General features: G+C 42.6%; 2 protein-coding genes across 5 annotated transcripts in view; both read left to right on the forward strand.

Moving 5' to 3' along the window:
• The window catches only part of RABGAP1L (RAB GTPase activating protein 1 like), a 595,387-nt gene that overhangs the window by 229,883 nt on the left and 343,817 nt on the right, over positions 1 to 21,687 (forward strand). The gene's annotated exons all lie outside the window — the stretch shown is intronic.
• On the forward strand, positions 16,232 to 21,650 carry GPR52 (G protein-coupled receptor 52). 3 transcript variants are annotated; one of them, XM_073593446.1, is made up of 2 exons: positions 16,232 to 17,025; positions 18,928 to 21,650. In XM_073593446.1, the coding sequence occupies exon 2, from the start codon at positions 19,314 to 19,316 to the stop codon at positions 20,403 to 20,405; it is 1,092 nt and encodes a 363-aa protein (XP_073449547.1). In that variant the 5' UTR covers positions 16,232 to 17,025; positions 18,928 to 19,313; the 3' UTR covers positions 20,406 to 21,650. The 3 variants fall into 3 exon arrangements, with proteins under 3 accessions (XP_073449547.1, XP_073449549.1, XP_073449548.1); XM_073593448.1 differs by having other exon boundaries at positions 18,946 to 21,650; XM_073593447.1 differs by lacking the exon at positions 16,232 to 17,025 and adding an exon at positions 17,150 to 17,407.

Genomic DNA, 21,687 nt, shown 5'->3' on the forward strand with positions numbered 1-21,687 from the left:
CCCATGCCAGACCTTTCTAACAGCTCTGATCCTCTGTTCATCTATGCAGTTGACATCACCATTGCATTAGCCCCTGAAGAGTTGGTGTACCCCAATGAAACGTGTCGGACTTACATAGATGCATGATGTCCATGCAGATGATTTTATTTCTCTTTTATTGTTTTATTCTAGATTTTCCAACACCATCCAGCCCTTCCAGTGGCCCATGTTGTGCAGGACTTGTCTTTACCCCATGATATGCCAAGTATTATGGCGTCAATATTTATATATGGTTTTTTAGCATGCCCTGCGTTTATTTGATTCTGTGTATGCCTTTTTTTGTGTCATTCAGTATGCTGTACATGATTTCACAAGGTATAATAAAATGTTCTTTGCCAAGACTGCTCTTTGGTATACAGCTCTCGATCAAAGTCACTCTATATAGTGATTGGCCTCATTCAAAGTCCCGCTGACCAAACTTTCTCTCTTTCTCTTTTTTTTTTTTTTTACTGAAAATAAAAAGCATCCACGCAACATGATGCTGCCACCACCATGTTTTATGGTGGGGATGGTGTGTTCAGGGGGATGTGCAGTGCTAGTTTTCCGCCACACATAGCGTTTTATTTAGGTCTCATCTGACCAGAGCACCTTCTTCCACATGTTTGCTGTGTCCCCCACAAGGCTTCTCGCAAACTGCAAATGGGACTTCTTATGGCTTTTTTTTAATAATGGCTTTCTTCTTGTCACTCTTCAATAAAGGCCAGATTTGTGGAGTACACAACTAATAGTTGTCTTGTGGACAGATTCTCCCACCTGAGCTGTGGATCTCTGCAGCTCCTCCAGAATTACCATGGGACTCTTGGCTGCTTGTCTGATTAATGCTCTCCTTGCCCGACCTGTCAGTTTAGGTTGACGGCCATGTCTTGTAGGTTTGCAGCTGTGCCATACTGTTTCCATTTTCAGATGATGAATTGAACAGTGCTCCGTACTGAGATTGAATTACACACAGGTGGACTCTATTTACTATTTAGGTGACTTCTGAAGGCAATCGGTTCCACTAGATTTTAGTTAGGGGTATCAGAGTTAAGGGGGCTGAATACAAATGCACACCACACTTTTCAGAAATGTATTTATTTGTAAAAAAATTTGAAAACCATTTATCATTTTTCTTCCATTTAACAATGTTGTGCCACTTTGTGTTGGTCTATCACATAAAATCCCAATAAAATACATATACGTTTTTGGTTGTAACATGACAAAATGTGGAAAATTTTAAGGCACTGTAAATCACAGTGGCTTAATGGTTAGTGCTTCTACCTAGCAGCACCAGGGTCATCAAATCCTAGCCACGGCACTACCTGGAGTTTGTATGTTCTCCCTGTGTCTGCGTGGGTTTCCTCCGGGTACTCTGGTTTCCTTCCACACTCCAAAGACATGTTGGTAGCATAAATTGATGGCACTATATGAGTACCTGTAATAAAGAAATCCCGGTGCCTCTGCAGTTATTGGCTGGTTTCACAGATGTCTCACACAGATTGGCCCCATGCTACAGCCTCTCACCTCAAAGTTGAAATGTACAGTGTGGCATATCAGCTCTGTCTCTGTGTAAGTTACAACTCTCGCAACTTTTTTTTTAAATAACATATCATACTTGCCTGCACTATAAAATGGTTTTGCACAGAGCAGCCCCTATCCTCTTCTTCTTGATTCTCCCCTTGACTAATGCCCCCAATAGGAAGTTGATTGCTATAGGGGCATTTGGTGTATGTTTGCTTCTGAGCCTCACTCGATGCATCCATAAAACAAAGAGTCATGTCTCGGCCCTGCCCCCCCCCCCCCCCGCTCTCTCCTCATTGGCTCACTGGCAGTGCAATGGGCTCCCACTGCTGTCTCAGCCAATGAGGAGAGAGAGAGACCTGGGACAGCCAGCACATTGCTAGATTGAGAGCAGGCTCAGATGAATATAAGGGAGGTTGTGGGGGGAGCAGCACACAGAAGGTTTTTTACCTTCACACATAGAATACATGAAGGTAAAAAAAAAACCTTCAGCCTTTACAACCACTTATAGCAGTCCATAGACAGTGATTGCATGACAAAAATCAGATAGGCTACTTTTATTTTAGTCGATCAATGGATCTAGTTCAATACAACCAGCTTGCCCATAAATGGATCAAATCTCCGCCAGTCCCTGCTGAACCAGTCTAGGTCCGATCCATCTATGGCCGGCTTCACACAGGACTTTCAGAAATGAAGTCTATGCATCCATGGAGGTCTACATTACAGTTAATCTGTTCCTTTATCCTGCGTAGGCAAAGCACATATTCCTTTTAGGTTCTGTGTTGCTGTGAGCAGCGTGAAGGACCAGAGTCGATGTCTTTGTAGTCATTGCCATGGATGTGTGCAGCACTGATTTATAAAGCCTTCTTACCCACTCTGGCTACTTGGTAGGCAGTGAGTCCTGCTCAGCAGCAATCCTTTAAAAAAAAAAGAATCTCCTTCCTTCCGACAGTCCTCACAAAACGCAATGTGCCCTGCACACTGCCAAATTTTGGATTTGCTATTGCCAGCACCAGGTCATAGTTTGGCAGAGTATAGAGGATGAGAAAAGGAAGGCAGCGGTGCCCCAGTCAAACATCAAAGGGGCTACTAGCCAAGGGTACGTCCACCACAGGACTATGTTCAGGACTTACGTGGCTTGGGACGGCTGGCTGTGGTAGGAGTTAATCTTTTGCAAGCCTAGCCAGTGAATGGAAATACACTGCACACAGAGCACAGAGATTTATCCATGCAACACACTAATTAGTTTTTAGATCTGCCAAATAGATGTTGGAGCTGCTAAACACATTCTATTAACAGCCAAATGGCCAGGCAATTAGAAGCATTTCCTATGAATGTGGAGTTTATACGAATGGCAATTTTTAACTTGGCAGAGCAGTTACACTTGTTCCTGGCTCTGGGCTCGATTTAACCCTGACCTTTAGATTTCTGTATTTAAAAGCCATGCGCTGACCCAAACAGGGACCTTTGTCCTCTTTAGGAAGCACATGAGTTTGTAAAGAGAACAGGAAGAGCCTTTGTTTTTCAGACTTGTTTTGAACTTTTCACGAGTGAAACCATTAGAAATGTGGCCAGGACTTTTTGCTCTTAAAGTATATGAAAGCCCTAACAGTAAACTTCTCTTTTCTTGCTTTCTTTCTGCTGATTACAGTATATATAGAAGATTTTTGTTATGTGTTTATAAAGGTCAAAAAAAAAATAATTCCTGTTTGACTCTGCCAAAAATTCAGAGCTGTCCGGTGTGTTTTGCAGTCCTGTCTTTTAAAGGATTAATTCACCTTTACAGAAATAAATGTAAAGGTGAAATAACACCAGACACCCTCCTCCCCTGGTCCTCGCTGTACTTACCTCTGGGGTTGCTGAGCTGTCACTGTCGGCACTCTCGCAGCCGGTCCAGCTGTCCAGGATTTGAAATCCTTGCTTTTCTCTGTCAGCGCTTCTGGGACGGATCAGATTGATTTTGATTGGTCACTGTGATGGGGCTGACAGCTCAGCAACCCCAGAGGTAAGTACAGTGGTGGGGGTCCGGTCTTGTTTTACCCTTAAGGTGATTGTAAAGGTATTTTTTGTATTTATACCTACAGGTAAGCCTACAATAAGGCTTACCTGTAGGTACACTAAATATCTCCTAAATGTGTACAGTTTGGAAGAGAAATGTGACGTCACCGGCGCATGCGCAATGCGCTCTCAGTGGACGGCGTGCCAGCCATTGAGAGAGCTGTGCCGTGGCTGTGAGTCCCTCCTGCATGCGTGGGAGTGACGACATTGCGGCTAGGCCAATCAGATGGCCGCAGCCTGTGATCCCGGAAGGAAGACCAGGTGAAGATGAAAGTTGTGCTTTGTTTTCATTATTGAATGTGTGATTTGCGATGCATACTAGCACATTATGACATTAACTTGCAGGGTTGTCTCAATACTTGGGTGGTCTCAATAAAATCTTGCACATCCCCTGAGGAAGCTAAATAGCGAAACATGTCGGGCTAGTGTGCAATATCTCCATCCGCGATCTACCATTTACTTGTTTATTCTTGACCACCAAACGTTTGTAATTTCACATTGCTTTAAAACGGCATGTCCTTTTAATTATGCTATGTCAATAAAATTATGTTTTATTTTAATTGATAAAAGTTAATCTTGTCTTCCTGTACCTGGCACCGCAAAAATCCCCTTATCCTCTCTTGCTGTATATATCTTTATTGGGATGAGGTGTCTAACTTAGGGGTGTTGTTTCACCAACCGGACCAACTTCATATATTTTTTGCAGGGAGACGATTTTCTTTTCCCCTCTGTTTACTACTGCTTTAAATTTTTTCTGTAAAGGTGAACTAACACTTTAACCACTTATGGACCAGCCTTGTTTTGGATTTTAGGTGTTTACATGTTTAAAATAGGTTTTTTTGCTAGAAAATTACTTAGAACCCCCAAACATTATATATGGTTTTTCTTCTAACACCCTAGAAAATAAAATGGCGGTCGTTACAATACTTTCTTTTTTTTTGCACCGTATTTGCGCAGCGGTCTTAAAAGCGCACTTTTTTTGAAAAAAATCACTTTTTTTTTTTTTTTTTAACAGTAAAGTAAAAAAAAAAAAGAAAAATCACTTTTTTGAATAAAAAAATAAGACAACAGTAAAGTTAGCCCAATTTTTTTTTTATATTGTGAAATATAATGTTAGGCCAAGTAAATTGATACCCAACATGTCACGCTTGAAAATTGCACCCGCTCGTGGAATGGCGTCAAACTTTTACTCTCAAAAATCTCCATAGGTGACGTTTAAAGAATTCTACAGGTTGCATATTTTGCGGCATAGAGGAGGTCTAGGGTTAGAATTATTGCTCTCGCTCTACCAGTCACGGCGACACCTCACATGTGTGGTTTGACCACCGTTTTCATATGCGGGTGCTACTCGCGTATGTGTTCGCTTCTGCGCGCGAGCTCGTCGGGACGGGGGGGGGGGTTTATAAAAAATTTTTTTTGATTTTTATTATTTATTTTACATTATTTTATTTATTTTTACACTGTTTTAAAAAAAATGTGTCACTTTTATTCCTATTACAAGGAATGTAAACATCCCATGTAATAGAAAAAAGCATGACAGGACCTCTTAAATATGAGATTTGGGATCAAAAAGACCTCAGATCTCATATTTACACTAAAATGCAATAAAAAAAAAAAAAAAAGTCGTTTAAAAAAAATTACATTTGAAGAAATGTGCCTTTAAGAGGCGTGGGCGGAAGTAACGTTTTGACAGCAGTGTCATGGAGACGAGTGGGCGCCATCTTAGCCTCACTCATCTCCACAGGACGGAGACAGATGCGATCGCCTCCGCCGCTACCGACGGCTCCGGTAAGCGTCGGAGGTCACCGGATCGTGGCGGGAGGGGGGGCCCCTCTCCCGCCACCGATAAAAGTGATCTCGCAGCGAATCCGCCGCAGGGACCACTTTTATCTGAAAGCCAGCCGCCGCACGAAAACGGGGATACCGGGATTATGGCAGCTAGCTGCTGCCATAACAACGATATCTGCCGCCAAAGTTTGGACGTACATCGTCGTGCGGCGGTCGGTAAGTGGTTAATAAAGGAGAAGTACAGCCAAAGCTCGTTTGGCTGTACTTCTCCTGTGGATCACAGGAGTGCAGTTCACTCTGCACTCCTGTGACCTGTTTTCTGCAGACAGCCCACTAAAGCCCGCTGTCAGATGACGTCACAGAGCCGGTCCAGGATAGGGAAAGATCTCGACCATATTGTCAGGATCCACCGAGAAGCCTGGACTGCCACCCAGGTTTAGGCTCTCAGAGCTGGATGCTCCCACCCCCTCCACAGCTTGGTACTCAAGTGAGCGTGGGGGAACTCTGAGAACTGAGCGATCGGCGGTGTTTGCTCGCTTCTTAGTCTTAGAGCCTGCGGGGGACAGATGCAGCATTGGACCGATGCTGCATCCACCTAGGTAAGTATGATTCCAAAATAAAAAGTAATCCCATACTTCTCTTTTAATGTTATCTGGAAGTGTGTTTGGACTACAGAATTCTCTCCCTGTGTTATAAAGACGAGGAGAGGGTGGGGTGTTCTGAATTGTGTTTATTGGAAGGATCACTGGGTGAATAAAAACTGAAAAAGAAAAATTAACCTGTTGGCGCAGACGGCACGCAAATATGCGGCCTCTCGGCGGGTGGGCCTTGGTGCCGAGCCATATCTGCATTGCAAATACAGCTGTGCCGAGAGTGTGCGCCTTGCGTGCTCCCGGCACAGTTACATTTCTTCAAATGTAATTTTTTTTAAACGACTTTTTTTTTTTTTTTTTTTATTGCATTTTAGTGTAAATATGAGATCTGAGGTGGAAGGCTCACGATCACTGCTTGTGGTCGGGAGCTTTCTGATCATGTGACAGCCAGACGGCGCCAAGGGTTTAATTAATCTACCACAAGCTTGGAAGCTGCATTATGTAAAATTTTTGTTCTTGGGTTCAGAAACACTTTAAATATTTGATACGCAAAAAAACAGACCTGGCATGACACTGTCCAGTAACGGCAACCAATGCTACAGGCACAAGCATCACTTATGAAGTTTGGGCCAAGTAAGGGTTGACATCGGACCAGTAAACATTTCAGACCTCCAAACATACTCTTTATCACACCAGAGAATTTCTGCCAACCTTTGATTTTTTTTTTTACCTTTGGAGAAAATGGAATCTCTTCATAATTCATGAACTAGTTCACATTAATGGTAGGTGGTCATTTCATTTCTTTCATGGCATGTACGGGGTTTTATTGTGCAGAAGTGCTAAAATGAACACAGACACATCATTTCCATCTCCTTTTCATATTAGGTTTGCCCTCAGACAGCAATGTTTTTATTCCCCAATAATGAATTCCCTCTACACCTAACAATAACCTAATTTCCCTTGGGGCCTTGTGCTGCTCTCCTGCAGTGAACGTCTCAAGCTGGCTGTGCTTGGGATTCTTTCCAGGAAAATCTTTGTTTCTTCTCAAACTCAAACTCTAAATAGAAATATGTCTACCCGGGGGGCTGTCTGCCATCTATATTTAATTGTGAATGAGGTTAAAGGATAAGTTCACCTTTGGAGCATGTTACACCTGTATTTAGGGTGTAACATGTTACAATAATCCACCCCCCCCATCCCTTATTGCGACAGCAGGAGTCCTCTCCCCATACCCGCTGTCACACTTTGAAAGTAGTGTGGCTGTGCAAGGCTCCACCCAGAAAGCTGCATCATAAATTCACAGAGATCTGTGAATGAATGAACTACAAGTACAGTCTTGTACCATATGGCTTGTAGTTCTCGATGAATCTCAAGGACGCTGGTGAGCGTTCTCGTAGTTCATAGATTTTTCCTGACTGATAGTCTGCAGGATCTGATGGGTGCAATGCTTTACAGGTTGCTGTGCAAAAAAAAAAAATCCACTTTTTTTAACCTGCAAACATATTTGCAGTTATTATTTTTTCTTTTTACTTGCTGGGGACCATTAGAAAAACCAGTCATCTGTGCGCCCGAATTAATTTTTGAGACCTGTGTCACCATTATTAAATAAAGAGTATTATCAAAGGATAAATTCACTTTAAAAAAAATAGATACATAAATACACATTTTTTTTTGCAGGTAAAAAAATGTGCATTTATTTTTATTCTTGGAGCCTGTAAAGCGATGCTGATCACGCTTTAACCAATGCTTGGTCAGACACTAATAGAAGTCACAAGACTGCTATATACTGCTGATGAGAAAAGGTATTTATTAGTTTATATTTACTGTATATACTCGAGTATAGGTCGATCCGAGTATAAGTCGAGGCCCTAATTTACCACAAAAAACTGGGAAAAACGTATTGACTCGAGTATAAGATAAGGGTGAGAAATGCAGCAGCTACTGTAAGTGGGAAAAAAAGGGTCAACAATGCCCATCTGCAGCTGTATACCTCCATGTGTCCCAGTGTATGTGTGCATGTGTCCCTGTGTATGTGTGCATGTGTCCCTGTGTATGTATGCATGTGTCACCTACCTGTGTCCTGTGCATGTGTCCCTGTGTATGTGTGCATGTGTCCCTGTGTATGTGTGCATGTGTCCCTGTGTATGTGTGCATGTGTCCTTGTGTATGTGTGCATGTGTCACCTACCTGTGTCCTGTGCATGTGTCACCTACCTGTGTCCTGTGCATGTGTCCCTGTGTATGTGTGCATGTGTCACCTACCTGTGTCCTGTGCATGTGTCCCTGTGTATGTGTGCATGTGTCACCTACCTGTGTATGTGTGCATGTGTCACCTACCTGTGTCCTGTGCATGTGTCCCCTACATGTGTCCCTGTGGCAATCTGCATCCTCTGTGTGCCGCTCTGCACCGATCAGCCTGTGATATTACCATTCGGCGGCCATTCTACTGTTCAAAAGCCGCGCCTCCTCCTCGTCCGTGATAGGCAGAACACTCCATTTCTCAGCGGTCAGCCTATCATGGATATTCTCTCATCCTCATACCACGGACGAGGATGAGAGAATGTCTGTGATAGGCTGTACACTGACTGCTGGGAAATGGAGTTTTCTGCCTATCACAGACGATGAGGAGGCGCAGCTTTTGAACAGTGAATGGCCGCCAATGGTAATATCACACGCTGGCCGCCGTCTGTGTGCATGACACGCTGATCATGCAGAGAGACGGCGGTGACTCGAGTATAAGTCGAGGGGGGGCACTTTCAGCCCAAAAAAAAGGGCTGAAAATCTCGACTTATACTCAAGTATATACGGTACTAAAATAATTGGATTTCCATGTTCCATGTTCTGTGGGAGACCAGATATAGTGAATGCAGGGTCCTGGGTTTAGTAACACTTCAACTGTTTTGGGAAACCGTTGTGGATGGCGTGGGGAAGTTTAGGCCCTCTGAAGTTTTTATTACTGTCTGCATTGGAAAATTACCTACTCGATTTGTACTGGTGACCATTGTCACTAAGAAATTAAAGAAAATTCCACATTTTAAAGTTGTCCTCAGAACAAGAAGTATTGAGAAATCTTCCTACGTGGTCACCTGTTTTGTGAACACCAGCACTGAATGTTGTGTACAACATCCTCTGCCAGCAGATTAGTCAGTTTAGGGGTACTTTTGTGTCCATTTAACTTTCTGCCATTTCCCCCAACCCTAATGAAGGGGGGTTTTTGTTTGGTCCCTGAAACCCGTTGGCTGTCCTTTGCCCTGTTTGTTGTAACAAGTTGAACAATAAAGACTTTTTGAGCTCCTAAGGACTTTTTATTTGGCGTGCTCATTGACCTTTTACACTTTAACTGATTGGTCCTGTCTACATCCAGGACCGGTCACCTGTGTGTAGCTGCCGGTAACCGCTGGATGTGCCGATCCATGCAAACAGTGGCAGAAAGTCGCCGCCGCTTCTCTCACCGTGCCATTGCTTTGAACAGGCTGAGCGGTAGCAGCTGCTCGCCTTTGCCTATGCCTGGGAATCCGCAGGTTTTTGCCGCAGGAATCTGATGGCAGCTGTGAATGGGGCCTTATTCCTGGCATCTTACAGATGTACAGATTGTACAGTGAGCTCTCTTCTACTATAAATATCTGTCTGTGGGCAGTTTTATTTGCAGGTTTAGCTGCACTTTAAAGCTATTGACAGTGTACATCATCATTGTAATTTTTGATTTCCCTATACTTCTTCTGTTTCCAGTTATATAGCGCCCATATCCATTACGTATCAGGGCAAGTGATTGCTAGGCATTTTGAAGGAAATAAGGTGAAAATCATGTGTGAAAATGCTATAAAGAGAATGTGTTATTCTCACATCATAACCTGATGGGTTGTCCTATCTGCATTTTTTTCTTTCTCGTAGGAAAAAAATTATAAAGGGTATGCCTCAAACCACATAAATATCCTATGATAAGCTTCTTCTTCAACCCTTATACAAGCTGGAAGACATAATGATAGCCTGCTTTTGATGCATTCTTTTTAACAGGTCACTGTGAATCTGTCAGTCAATTTCATAGAGTTTGTTGAGTCAATGAGAGCTTGTGCCAAGTACCTTGCCATAATAGCACTGTCCTTTCATCAGGACTGAGAACCTGCATTAAATGTGACACACGGAAGTATGGTGCTTACGATTTTCCTGCTTCTTCATGGAAATGTATCAATATGCGTTTCCAAAAATTTATGATTAAACATCAGAACTAATTTATGAAGCTACAGAGGAGAAGGTAGGTACAGGCAATGCTTGCAAATGACAGCCTAGTGTAAGTATTGGCTCTTCCAGGCTGGAATTTCACTACTCCTAGCAGCCGCACATGATGATGCATGACTGATATGTCTTGCACGCAATGCACCGGACTGATGAAAAATGAAAAAACAAAAACAAAACAAACACAACCTTTTTTTGGCCCCCTGAGGAATGCACTAGAGCGTGAAACCCGTTGGATGGGGCTAAAGAGTGTGAAGTCTTGCTGCCACGTGGCTTTGCAAGTGGCAGGCATCTTTGTGAGTTTTTGATGCTTGCTCCTTATATTGGTTTGTTGATCCTGCTTTTTAAAATAAATACTACAATATATGAGCATTTTTGGCTCCTGTGGTGATCACTATACAGCTGCACTACATATCTTCTGGCCCTGGAAAGTGACGGCTTTACTGATACCATCACCAGAGGGTTTCTATCCTTAAAGGGGCCGCTCCTAAGAGCAAGATGCTGTGATCCATCCTTCTTGGGAAAATATCAAAATACCTATATGCTGCCTATAATTTTTGGCAGCCACATCTTTTGGTGAGTGCGGTGTGTTGGTGGTTATCACTGTGGAAAAGAGCAAAAGTGGACTCCAGATGTATATGCTTAACTGCTTCCCGCCCACCGTTTTGTCAAATGACGGGTGGGAGCGCTCTCGTTCTGGGAGGACATTATGTGACATCCACCCACTCTTGCTGAGGGGGGAGGGGGTCTGTCCCTGGGACACGGCGCACCACCAATCCCAGTAAAGTGCCCGCCAGTGCAGCCTCATCAGTGAGGCTGGGTTCACACTGCTGCGGTGGCAGACATCGCATGTGATTCGCAGCGCACTGCTGTTCACATCACATGCGATGTCTGTGCTGTGCGATATCAGCCATACAGATAGTATGGCTGATATCGCACCGCATTCGGTCCAAACTCGCACAGGACCCTTTTTTTTGTTCGGACCAAAATCGGATCGCATGGGTGTTCACACCTATGCGATCCGAAAATGTCCGAATTGTCAGTTCACATTGCGATATGCGGGCTGAACTGGGGGTGTCATTAACATTGTATGACACTCCCCAGCAGTTCGCATATGGCAGTGTGAACTGCCGTGCGAGCTGGTGCGATGCGGGAACCCGCAGTAAATTCGCTGCGTTCCCGCACCGCAGCAGTGTGAACCCAGCCTTAAGGAGAAAAATAACTTTATAGCATTTTATAACAGAAACTAAAAAAAAACTTTTTTTAAATTTTTCGGTCTTTTTTTCCTTTTAGCAAAAAATAAAAAAAAAACAGTGGTGATTAAATACTAACAAAAGAAAGCTCTGTCTCAAAACATTATAAAATTTATGTTTTAGTTACGTTGCAAGACCGCGCAATTGTCATTCAAAGTGCAACAGCTCTGAAAGCTGAAAATTGGCTTGGGCAAGAAGGGGGTAAAGGCGCCCAGTAGGCAAGTGGTTAAAGAAAACACATCCACATTTTTTTATAAGTTTAAAATTTACTTTTATATGTATTTTTCTCATGGACTGGTCACATGCAATTATTATTATTATTCTTATTATTATTAATATAATTCAGGATTTATATAGCACACATATTTATATTTTGTCACATAGTTTTTGTTGATTTTATTTATTGCTCTGTTTGAGCGCAGCACTGTTTTTACTACTATAGCACACCTGATTGGCTCTCAATATTGCCTATCCCAGTCTGAGTGCTGCTGTACATTATATTTCAAGTGTCTGGTACCAAGTAAGACTTTGGTATTTAGACTAGTTATATTTGTATCTGTCTGGAGTTCAGATTTAAAGCATAACTACAGTCATAAGTGAAAGGTTAGAGTCTCTGTCAGGTTTTAATAGTCTCTGCATCCCCACTAGGGAGATTGCTCTTCACAACCTGTATCCCTCACTGGGGCAGGAATTTTGGTGAAACCTTTCCAGCATAGATATAAAAACATTTTTAGGTAGTATGAAGGTAGAATCTCTGAGTTCCTATTGTTAGAAACTCTAAATTGCTGTACTATAAAACCAATGAGAGTACACTCTGCAGAAGTCAGACCAGAGCAAAATGGATTGTGATTGGATGTTATGGTGTACTTTATTTTATAAGACTCTGTGGGCATGTGTCCCCATTGGGAACTTTTCCCCTCCTAAAAATAGGTTGTGAATGGTCATTCCTAAGCTGCCAATAGATGGACTGAAATGTAACCGGTTCAGCCAGACAAATTTCAATCCTTGTTTGGCCACTCCCACTCAACAGAAGATGATCTACTGATCGATGAAAATGTTACTCAATCACAGTCTGCAGCCAATGGCCTGCTGCTGTTGATCGGTGTATTCTGATTGCGAAAGAGTCCCTCTGTCAGAATAAAATGGCTCAGTGGGGAGGATTCCTCCTTAGATCTTGCTTGTGTGTTTTCTTCAATCAGCCAGCTGAGTCATATATGACCAGCCTTATGCCCCGTACACACGATCCGAAAATTGGACGACAGATCGGCTGACTTTTTTTCGCTTACTAGTCGCAAGTAGAAATTGAATAGGTTACTAAAGTCATGAAAATTCTTGTATGACAGAAAAGTAAAATCAGAAGTGATGTAATGTGTTGTAATGTATTTTCGGACGACAACTGTACTGACTAAACGAAAAGAATTTGTGGTGGGCGGGTCAATTTTCTTGGCGGGGGGGGCTTGAGTATTCAGGAAGGAGATGAGAAGGGAGATGGGAGGGAGATTTGAAGGGTAGAGGATTTGTGTTTTTTTTTTTTGGGGGGGGATGGCATATGTGCTGGGGGGATTTCAGCAGATTTGTTCAGGAAGTAGGGAACATTTATAGTTAGAGGATACAAATGCTGATTAGTGCTCAATTATTATTATTTTTTTGGGGGGAGGTTTATTGACACATAATGCTCATACATCTTTGGGGGTGGGGGGGGCACAGTTTGGCATTTTCACCTTGGGCTCTAGAACAGTGGTCATCAGCCCTGTCCTCAGGACACACTAACAGGCCAGGTTTTTTGTATTACCTTGGGGAGATGCAGACTAGAATACTGCAATCACTAAGCAGTAAATGATATCACCTGTGACGTATTTCAGTTATCTTGCAAACCTGGCCTGTTAGTGGGTCCTGAGGACAGGGTTGATGACCACTGCTCTAGAAGACCTTGTCCCAGCACTGATCCTGGGCTATGCTTGAGCCAATGTTGTCAATGTTTAATCTGTTTAAATATAATGCTTGATTGGTCGCCATGTTGGTTTGAAGAGAAAACCTATGCCTTTTCTCAACCCTTTCCACAGGAACCTTTCAAATTGTTTTCAGGTCTCAGTGAAAACCAGTTTATTAGGGTATCTGGGAAATAATGTCCCTTACAGTGGTGGACAGTGAGAAGAATGTAACCCTTATGCCGCGTACAGATGATCGGACATTCCGACAACAAAATCCTGGATTTATTTCTGACGGATGTTGGCTCAAATTTGTCTTGCATACACACTGTCGCACAAATGTTGTCGGAAATGCCGAACGTCAAGAACGTGGTGACGTACAACACGTATGACGAGCTGAGAAAAATGAAGTTCAATAGCCAGCACGGCTCATCTGCTTGATTCCGAGAATGCGTGGATTTTTGTGCGTAATTGTGTATACATGATCGGAATTTCCGACAATGGATTTTGTTGTCAGAAAATTTGAGAACCAGATCTCAAATTTTGTTTGTTGGAAATTCAGACAAAAAAATGTCCGATGGAGCCTACACACGGTCGGAATTTCTGACAACAAGCTCACATGGAACATTTCTTGTCGGAAATTCCGACCGTGTGTACGCAGCATTACAGTTATGGTCGGAATGCCACTTTTACAAACGGCTAAATAGATAATTGGTGTCATGCAGCTTGAACTTCCAGTTGGCATTGATCCCAGAATTATGCACCATCAGATGGGAGGTAAATAGACCACAGGTCAAGGAAGACCTAGCAACCTCTGGAGGAACCCCAGGCTTCCATAGAACCTTGGTTGAGAATGGCTGGTATATAAAGAAGTACAAGGAGCAGTCCTTTAACCCTGAGCAGCCAGTTTCTTTTACATGGATTTTAGTTGCTGGTAGTTAATGTTATAAACTGCTATTTTTTTTGATGAAGAAACCCTTCTTTGTGACAATGCCATAAACAGTGCTGGCTTTTCTAGCAGGGCTGCAGGCAAGCAGGTTGGGTGCAGTTGTAGCCAGGCAGTGCTAGTTGGCAGTGGGTGTTGCGCTTGTCTTGCTGTTTGTCTTTTTTTTTTCTCTTTGAATGACATTTTCATCCCCACCTGTGTGTTTTTCTTTGTTACTCAGAGACAGCAGATATAGCTACTTGATTTTTTTTTTTTTTTTTTTTGTTCTCCCTGTTCTTTTCATCCCGATGTATTGTGTGAATATCATGAATAATTATACAGCAATACATTGTAGCCTCTGGCCTGTTCATACCACTGAAAAGAGATGTGGGGTGTCTGAAAATAGTTTGGTTTTAATAGTTTGTCATTGCAATAATTTCACAGTCTACAGACTAAAATGAAATCTATATATGTATGTTACCATAATTTTAAAAATAAGGTTTTACCATTAAATACATTTTTTTACAGTTTTTATTGCAGAATGTATAAACTATTCGTTAAAGGCGAAGTATAGCCGAAGTTCTTTTCGCTATATTTCTTCCTAGATTGTAAGCTCATGATTCCTCTTGTATTGTATTCAGTGGCGGCCGGTGGTAATCTTTTTTGGGGGGGTGGAGGGTGGGATGGTGGTTTTAAACCGTACCCCCCCCCCCCCGGTCGGTCGGCGCTCAGGTGGGTTTGGTGGGCTTCTCCCTGGCTTCCCCAGCAGCTTCCCTTGCTCGGCAGTGGGCGCATGAATAGGGGGTAGCGATGTCCTGGAAGAATAGCGGTTGTGGCTTGAGCATAGGGGTGATGGGCATAGATAGCCTAATCATTCTCTCCAGTTGCCTCCCCAAACATATAAAACTATCTCTAGTGAGCTGCCTTTTCCTATTAGGTGTTTTTTTTTTTTTTTTATTATTATTATTATTATTTTAGCCCACTCCCATCGATACTTGTTCCAGGCTATCGCCTTACTGGATAATAAATCCAAGGTGATGAAAAAAGCCCTTGAATCTGCAATTCTACATTTTAAACACAAAACCATTGACTTTCCACTACTGATTACTCAGCAATCTGGTGCAAAAATGCAAAGAGGAAAATGTTTGTCTGCCATGCAACACTCTGATTTCATTTTACATCTGACATCCTGCAAGGATAATAAATAAGCGTTCTGCCATTGTTGACTTGTAGGCACAGACTCTGTGGCTGTCAGTCTTATCCTCTCTTTAATTCTTGGGGGGCGGGGGGTGTCACTGGCCTGAAACAATCATGTGGCTATCAGGTGTGCAACATCAGATATGCTTAATCCTCCTGCAGATCATTAAAGCGGAACTAAACCCTCCTATCATTTTCAGCCAAGGAAGCTGCCATCTTGGCCTCTGTTTGATCTGCAGCTGCCATGATGCTGCACATGTGATCCCTCCAGCTGTTTGATGGTTCGACCATTTGGTTGGAAGAACAAGCAGAGGTGACCGTTAGCATTCCTGGCATGCCAGAAGTATAACTGTTTTTTTTTTTTAAACCGTGAAATTGATGGGTTTAGTTCCGCTTGATGTGATTGATGAAGATGACAGAGCAGGGATGAAGATGACAGCAGCAGCAACTCCCCCTATCCTTATCCTGGCAGGTTCTTTAAAAAAAAATATCATCTAAGGTCAAAGCACTTGAGCGGTTTCTCTTTTATTGTGTCCCATTGAGAGAGACTGAATCATCATACTGAGCAAAGGTGATGAAGACATCGTATTTATTTCATACTTGAGGAATCTTCTTCATCCCTGTAATGTTTTTTGTTGAAGATTCCTCTGCATTGACAGCCTTCATCTTTTTTTTTTTTTCTTTTCTTTTAGAAGCTACATTGTTGATTATTTTTTCCTCTTACCATGCTTAATAGCATGGTTCTTTTATATAATTAATAATTAATACAGGCTTCCGTGACAGCAGGGTTCAGGTTACTGCTAACCGGCTCCAGCTAGTGTTCTTGGTGTACTCCTAGTCTGTGCCTTTTGTTTGAACGATGTGCACATTACCCAGAGGCAAAGGACTGTGTTGTGTTTCACTTTTATCGTGGCACAAGAGGAGAAGAAAAAAACCCACGAAAAGCGACTTTTTTTTGTAATGCCGTTTGTTTTGATGCCATTGAAACGGATGCAGTTAAGGAGTCATAGATTCTTCTTCAGAGACGTACCTCCCAGAGCGCTTGGATGATTCAGAAAAGGTTGGGGCACATCAGCAAATTTGGAGGAAGAAAAAAAAAAAAAGTCCTGATTTTCAGGAGTTGATAATGTTTGATGACAGTTTGTGGCATTTATACGTTGTGTCTTGGCAACTGTTACCTAGTGACAGTCCTAACCGGCACTAGCCATTGGCTGAGCTGTTGACTGGGACAGAACGACAGTCACCTTTTCAGCGTTTTCCTCTCCTGCATCAGCCTTTTTTGCTAGGGAGGGGGGGGGGGGGGTGTAGAGGGGAAAGGGAGGGATAGAAGAGGAGGAGGAAGGGAATGTGGAGGAGGAGCAGGGGGCTCAGGTGCTAGCACTAATAATACCAAGAGTGCGAGCGATAAAGAGAGAACGACAATGTGAGAAATAGCGACAGCCTCCGCGCAAACAGCATCTCAATAGCAGGACTGAAGTACCGAACTGACAGCTCAGCTGCTAGCAGGGAGCCTAGGTGAGAAGCATTGTCTTTATTAACTGCAATAAAGCAAGGAAGAGGCAGCGGAGCCGGTGGTGGCGGCAGGGGATAGTGCTCTTTAAATTGTATTGTGGGGATAGGAAGGAGGGCTGGGGGGGGGGGGGGACGGAGCAGCTGGTCCTTTTTTGGCTAATTTGTAAGATGGAGAGAGGGGAGGAAAGGAGACAGCTAAACTCCTCCAGGTAGATCAACTTGAAGAATGATGAGCGAGGGTATGATTTCTTCCAAACTACCGAGGCTGTGTCAGTGTAGAAAGCATTCCTTTAGATGGTATCAGAGCTGCGGCTGCCACCCACCTCCCTGGCACATCTCACACACTGACAGTTTGAATCCCTTTACAAAAGCACGGAGAAAAGAGGTAGGCTGAGCAAACATCACACCAACTTTCACTCGCATACTAGGGAGGACAAAATGACCTTGGGCATCTTCTTCTTTATTTATTTTTTATTGTTTCTTGAATGACGGTGCCAAGTTACTTAGTATGTCCAGTTCTGTTTAATCTGCATCTGATGTCAGACCTATCTTTCGATCTGCACAGCTGCACATACGTGTGGTGTTATTTAATGATCTGTCATAGGGGCAAGGGCAGTAACTCGCACCTTCCAGATTTCACTTGTCAGCAGTTTGGAGCAATCCAAATTTAGAAATGGGATTTCATTGGCTGCTATTAGATAATAAAACTTTCCGAAATGTCCTTTTATTTACTAATGGAACATTTCCTTTTTGATAAAATAGTCTTTATTCAGATTCAGTCTGTTTGTAAGAATATTCAGAAAGAACAAACACGTCCCCGATTATTAGCAGGTTCATTTAGGCTGAATTGTGCTCATCTTCTAAGGGTACAGTTTTTAAAATAATTAAGGCTTGTAGTATTATTATTTTTATACATGATTTGTATAGCGCCAACAGTTTACATATCACTTTACAATGTAAAAGTTAGACAATACAGTTACAATACAATAAAATACAAGAGGGTTAAGTGGGCCCTGCTCAGAAGAGTTTACAATCTAAACTTTAACTCCTTTTATACAAATTCTCATCAGTCTTCATCAGCCCTAAATTCAGGGCACAGGTTGACCATTATCTCTTGAAAAAAGTAACAGGTGTAATAATGGACTTCGGAAAGTCAAGAGACATATATTTAGTGTATGCTGCAGTGTATTTTTGGGGATATTTACAGTTTTATTTACAAGTATGTTTATCGTCATAGGTGGGTGTGCAAGGTGGTATTTCAAGGTTGAGCAGCATTCTATTAGCTGGCACTGTGCAGCATATAAGGAAAGACTGCTGTCTATAGATCCTGATCCTTAGGTGCTTGGCGCTAGGCTTTGCTGAAAAATTGACCGCATTGGGAAAACTTATTAGTTTTATAGTCCAGGTAATGCTAGCAATCCCTCCCAGCTGGAAATTAGGTCACTCTGCTAACGACAACTACAAACTACTTGTCGCCTCCAGCTAGAAGGTTTTTAAATCATTAACAGGTTAAAGAGCACACAGGCAGTACACAGTCCCAGATACAGGGCACATGGTTGGGTTGAACAGAGACAGCTGGATGTTGTAATGTGTTGCTATTATTATTGAGCATCAGCTTTAGAAGTATCTGTTAAATAGTCTGTGATTGCCGCTAAGTCGGCCCGAGATGCTGAGATATTTTAAGATGGCTCTTGACTTCCCCTCCCTCTTATTCAAATTTTCAAGTCTAAAGATAAACTATCTCAGGAGAATAGCCAGCCACCCTTTACCTCCTCCCCTGTTCCTAAAGCATTAAAAAGATCATGAGTCAGAGAAATGTTTTTCATTAGCCATTTCTTTCTCTTTCTTCCCATTCTGGGTTGTGTGTTTTTTTTTTTTTTACATTTATTTTATTTTTATTTTTAGTTTCCACCCATGTTACAGGATACAGATTCTGTCTTCAGCAGCCGTGCTTTGTGCTTGCTAAGAATGGATTACCAGAGCCTGATCGTGAGACAGCCAGCAAGCATCCCTTTGTTAAGCTCCCCCAAACTGCTCCTGGGTGCCGTGGTAACTTCTTCTGTGCCTCCTCTCCTAGAAAAGCAAAGGTGAATAGAAGCCAAAAACTGGGACTGGTTTTATGGATCGGGCATGAAAGACCGCATAGACCATCTCACTGATGGAAGAGATTTCTGAAACTATTGAGGCTCGAATGTGGAGGGTCTCCTTCGCGGTTTCAAGACTGTTTTTTACCACCTGGTGTTTACCACTGTCCTTCAGGATTCCATCCAAGGTGAACTATATTCCAAACCATGAACCAGTCACAAACATTTGATTGGGGGACTGTCAATGCCAGCGGATTTATATTGAACACAACTGAGCATCACCCTTGCCCACTGGGTTTCGGCCACTACAATTCAGTGGACATATGCATCCTGGAAACCACAATAATTGTGCTGCTAACCTTTTTGATCATCACTGGTAACTTGACTGTCATCTTCGTTTTTCATTGTGCCCCACTCCTGCATCATTACACCACTAGTTATTTCATTCAGACAATGGCATATGCAGACTTGCTGGTTGGAGTTAGTTGTTTGGTGCCCACCTTATCTTTGCTACATTACTCCACAGGAGTCCATGAATCTCTGACTTGTCAAGTGTTTGGATACATCATTTCAGTCCTGAAAAGTGTCTCCATGGCTTGTTTGGCCTTTATCAGTGTGGACCGGTACCTGGCCATTACTAAACCTCTGTCCTACAACCAGTTGGTCACCCCATGCAGACTGCGCCTTTGCATTGTACTGATATGGATTTATTCCTGTCTGATCTTCCTACCATCTTTCTTTGGCTGGGGTAAACCTGGCTACCACGGGGACATCTTCGAGTGGTGTGCCATTGCTTGGCACACCAGTGCCTACTTCACCGCTTTCATTGTGGGCCTGCTCTATGCTCCAGCAGCACTAGTTATATGTTTTACATATTTTCACATCTTCCGTATTTGTCGCCAACACACCAAAGAAATTAGTGACCGCCGCGCTCGCTTTCCCAGCCATGAAGCTGAATCAACTGGGGAAGCCGGGCCTGGTCACAGCCCGGATCGACGATACGCCATGGTTCTGTTCCGGATAACCAGCGTTTTCTACATGCTTTGGCTGCCGTACATCATTTATTTTCTTTTGGAAAGTTGGAGGGCGCTGTCAAACCCAGCTCTGTCCTTTCTCACCACCTGGTTGGCCATAAGCAATAGTTTCTGTAACTGTGTCATTTACAGCTTATCCAACAGTGTTTTCCGCCTCGGTCTTAGGAGGCTGTCCGAAACAATCTGTTCACCGTGCATGTGTTCTAAAGACAAAAAAGATCGGGACCCTAAGCCCCGAAAGCGTGCTAACTCATGTTCTATTTAAAATGATTGCTGTGACAATCGTGAGCTAGTACCGCATCTGCACAGGCCCGGGGATGCTGCTTTCTCAGAACCATCTACAAAAAAAAATATATAATATGATTCCAGCACCTCATTTTGACTACATTGTTTGAGTTGTTGATTTGCAATGGAAATGGGAACCAGGAAACTGATGAGAGCGAAGAGACAAAGAGCACACGATTCTATGCCCTGCTGTCAAAAATGAGTCATCCTATCAGCTGGGGGGAGCAAAATATCAAAGAGAAGGTGTCAGATAGGTTAAGATTGGCTAATTAATGCAGATATTCTGCAGAAATATCACATAACACACTAAAGGTCACTTCCTTTCTCATTCCCTGGCAAAATATAATGTCTTCATTGCCTTGTGGAGGATAATAAAAAGATCACTGCCCACCGCAAGGCTCATGTTACTAAATACAGTACTGCTGTGTAACCACCGTCCTTACAAACAATTCCTTAGACTGAAGGTGACCAAATTGCTGTTTTTTTTATTTATTTCGTTTTTAAATGTAATTTTATGAATGTGTTACCTGAAGCGCAAAGTTAAGTGGCTGTCAAACCATATGGGAGTTTACAAAGAGCGTGTGCAATATAAAGAGGTGTTCTGTTATAATATATGTGCCTCTGAATACTTTGCCCTCCAATATTAGCCTCTTAACCCCCTTGACTCGATTTTTTTTTTTTTGACAGTACTTACCAACAAAAGCTGCTACTTTTTTTTTTTTTTTTTAAGATGTGTATTTTTTTTTGTCCAAGTATGCCCAACATTGATTGCTCAGCCTTGATGTTGGCAAGCACTGTCTCCTTTAACATGCTGCGGTAATTAAGTGTTTAGCACATGTCCAATGTACATCTGCTGTAGTCATGTATGCTTTGTGTATATATTGATTACATTGATAAGAGATGTGGCTCTGGTTTCCAAGTAGAGGCTTTGCATTCCTGGCCACCTAGACATGTTATCGAGCCTTTTGTCAGACGAGGCAGCTGGCAGTGGCTCCTTCCAGAATTAGCAGCAGCGACCTTCTTTTTTTTTTTTTTTTTTTTTCCTTTCCAGAACAATTGGTGATCACACCACCCATGGAAAAAATAGAATCTGCTAAGGGGACCATATTTCTGTCATCATCCTATAGCACATCTAGCTTGCTGCTGTGTTTTTTTTCTCTGTTCCATGTGCAGTTTCACTGTGCACAGTATATATTTAATAATAAAAAGTAATCTATATATGTAATGGTGTGTGTGATCTTTCACTGTTCCCCTAACAGCCT

The sequence above is a fragment of the Aquarana catesbeiana genome, linkage group LG07 (genome assembly GCF_042186555.1).
Source record: "Aquarana catesbeiana isolate 2022-GZ linkage group LG07, ASM4218655v1, whole genome shotgun sequence".
Lineage (NCBI taxonomy): Eukaryota > Metazoa > Chordata > Amphibia > Anura > Ranidae > Aquarana > Aquarana catesbeiana.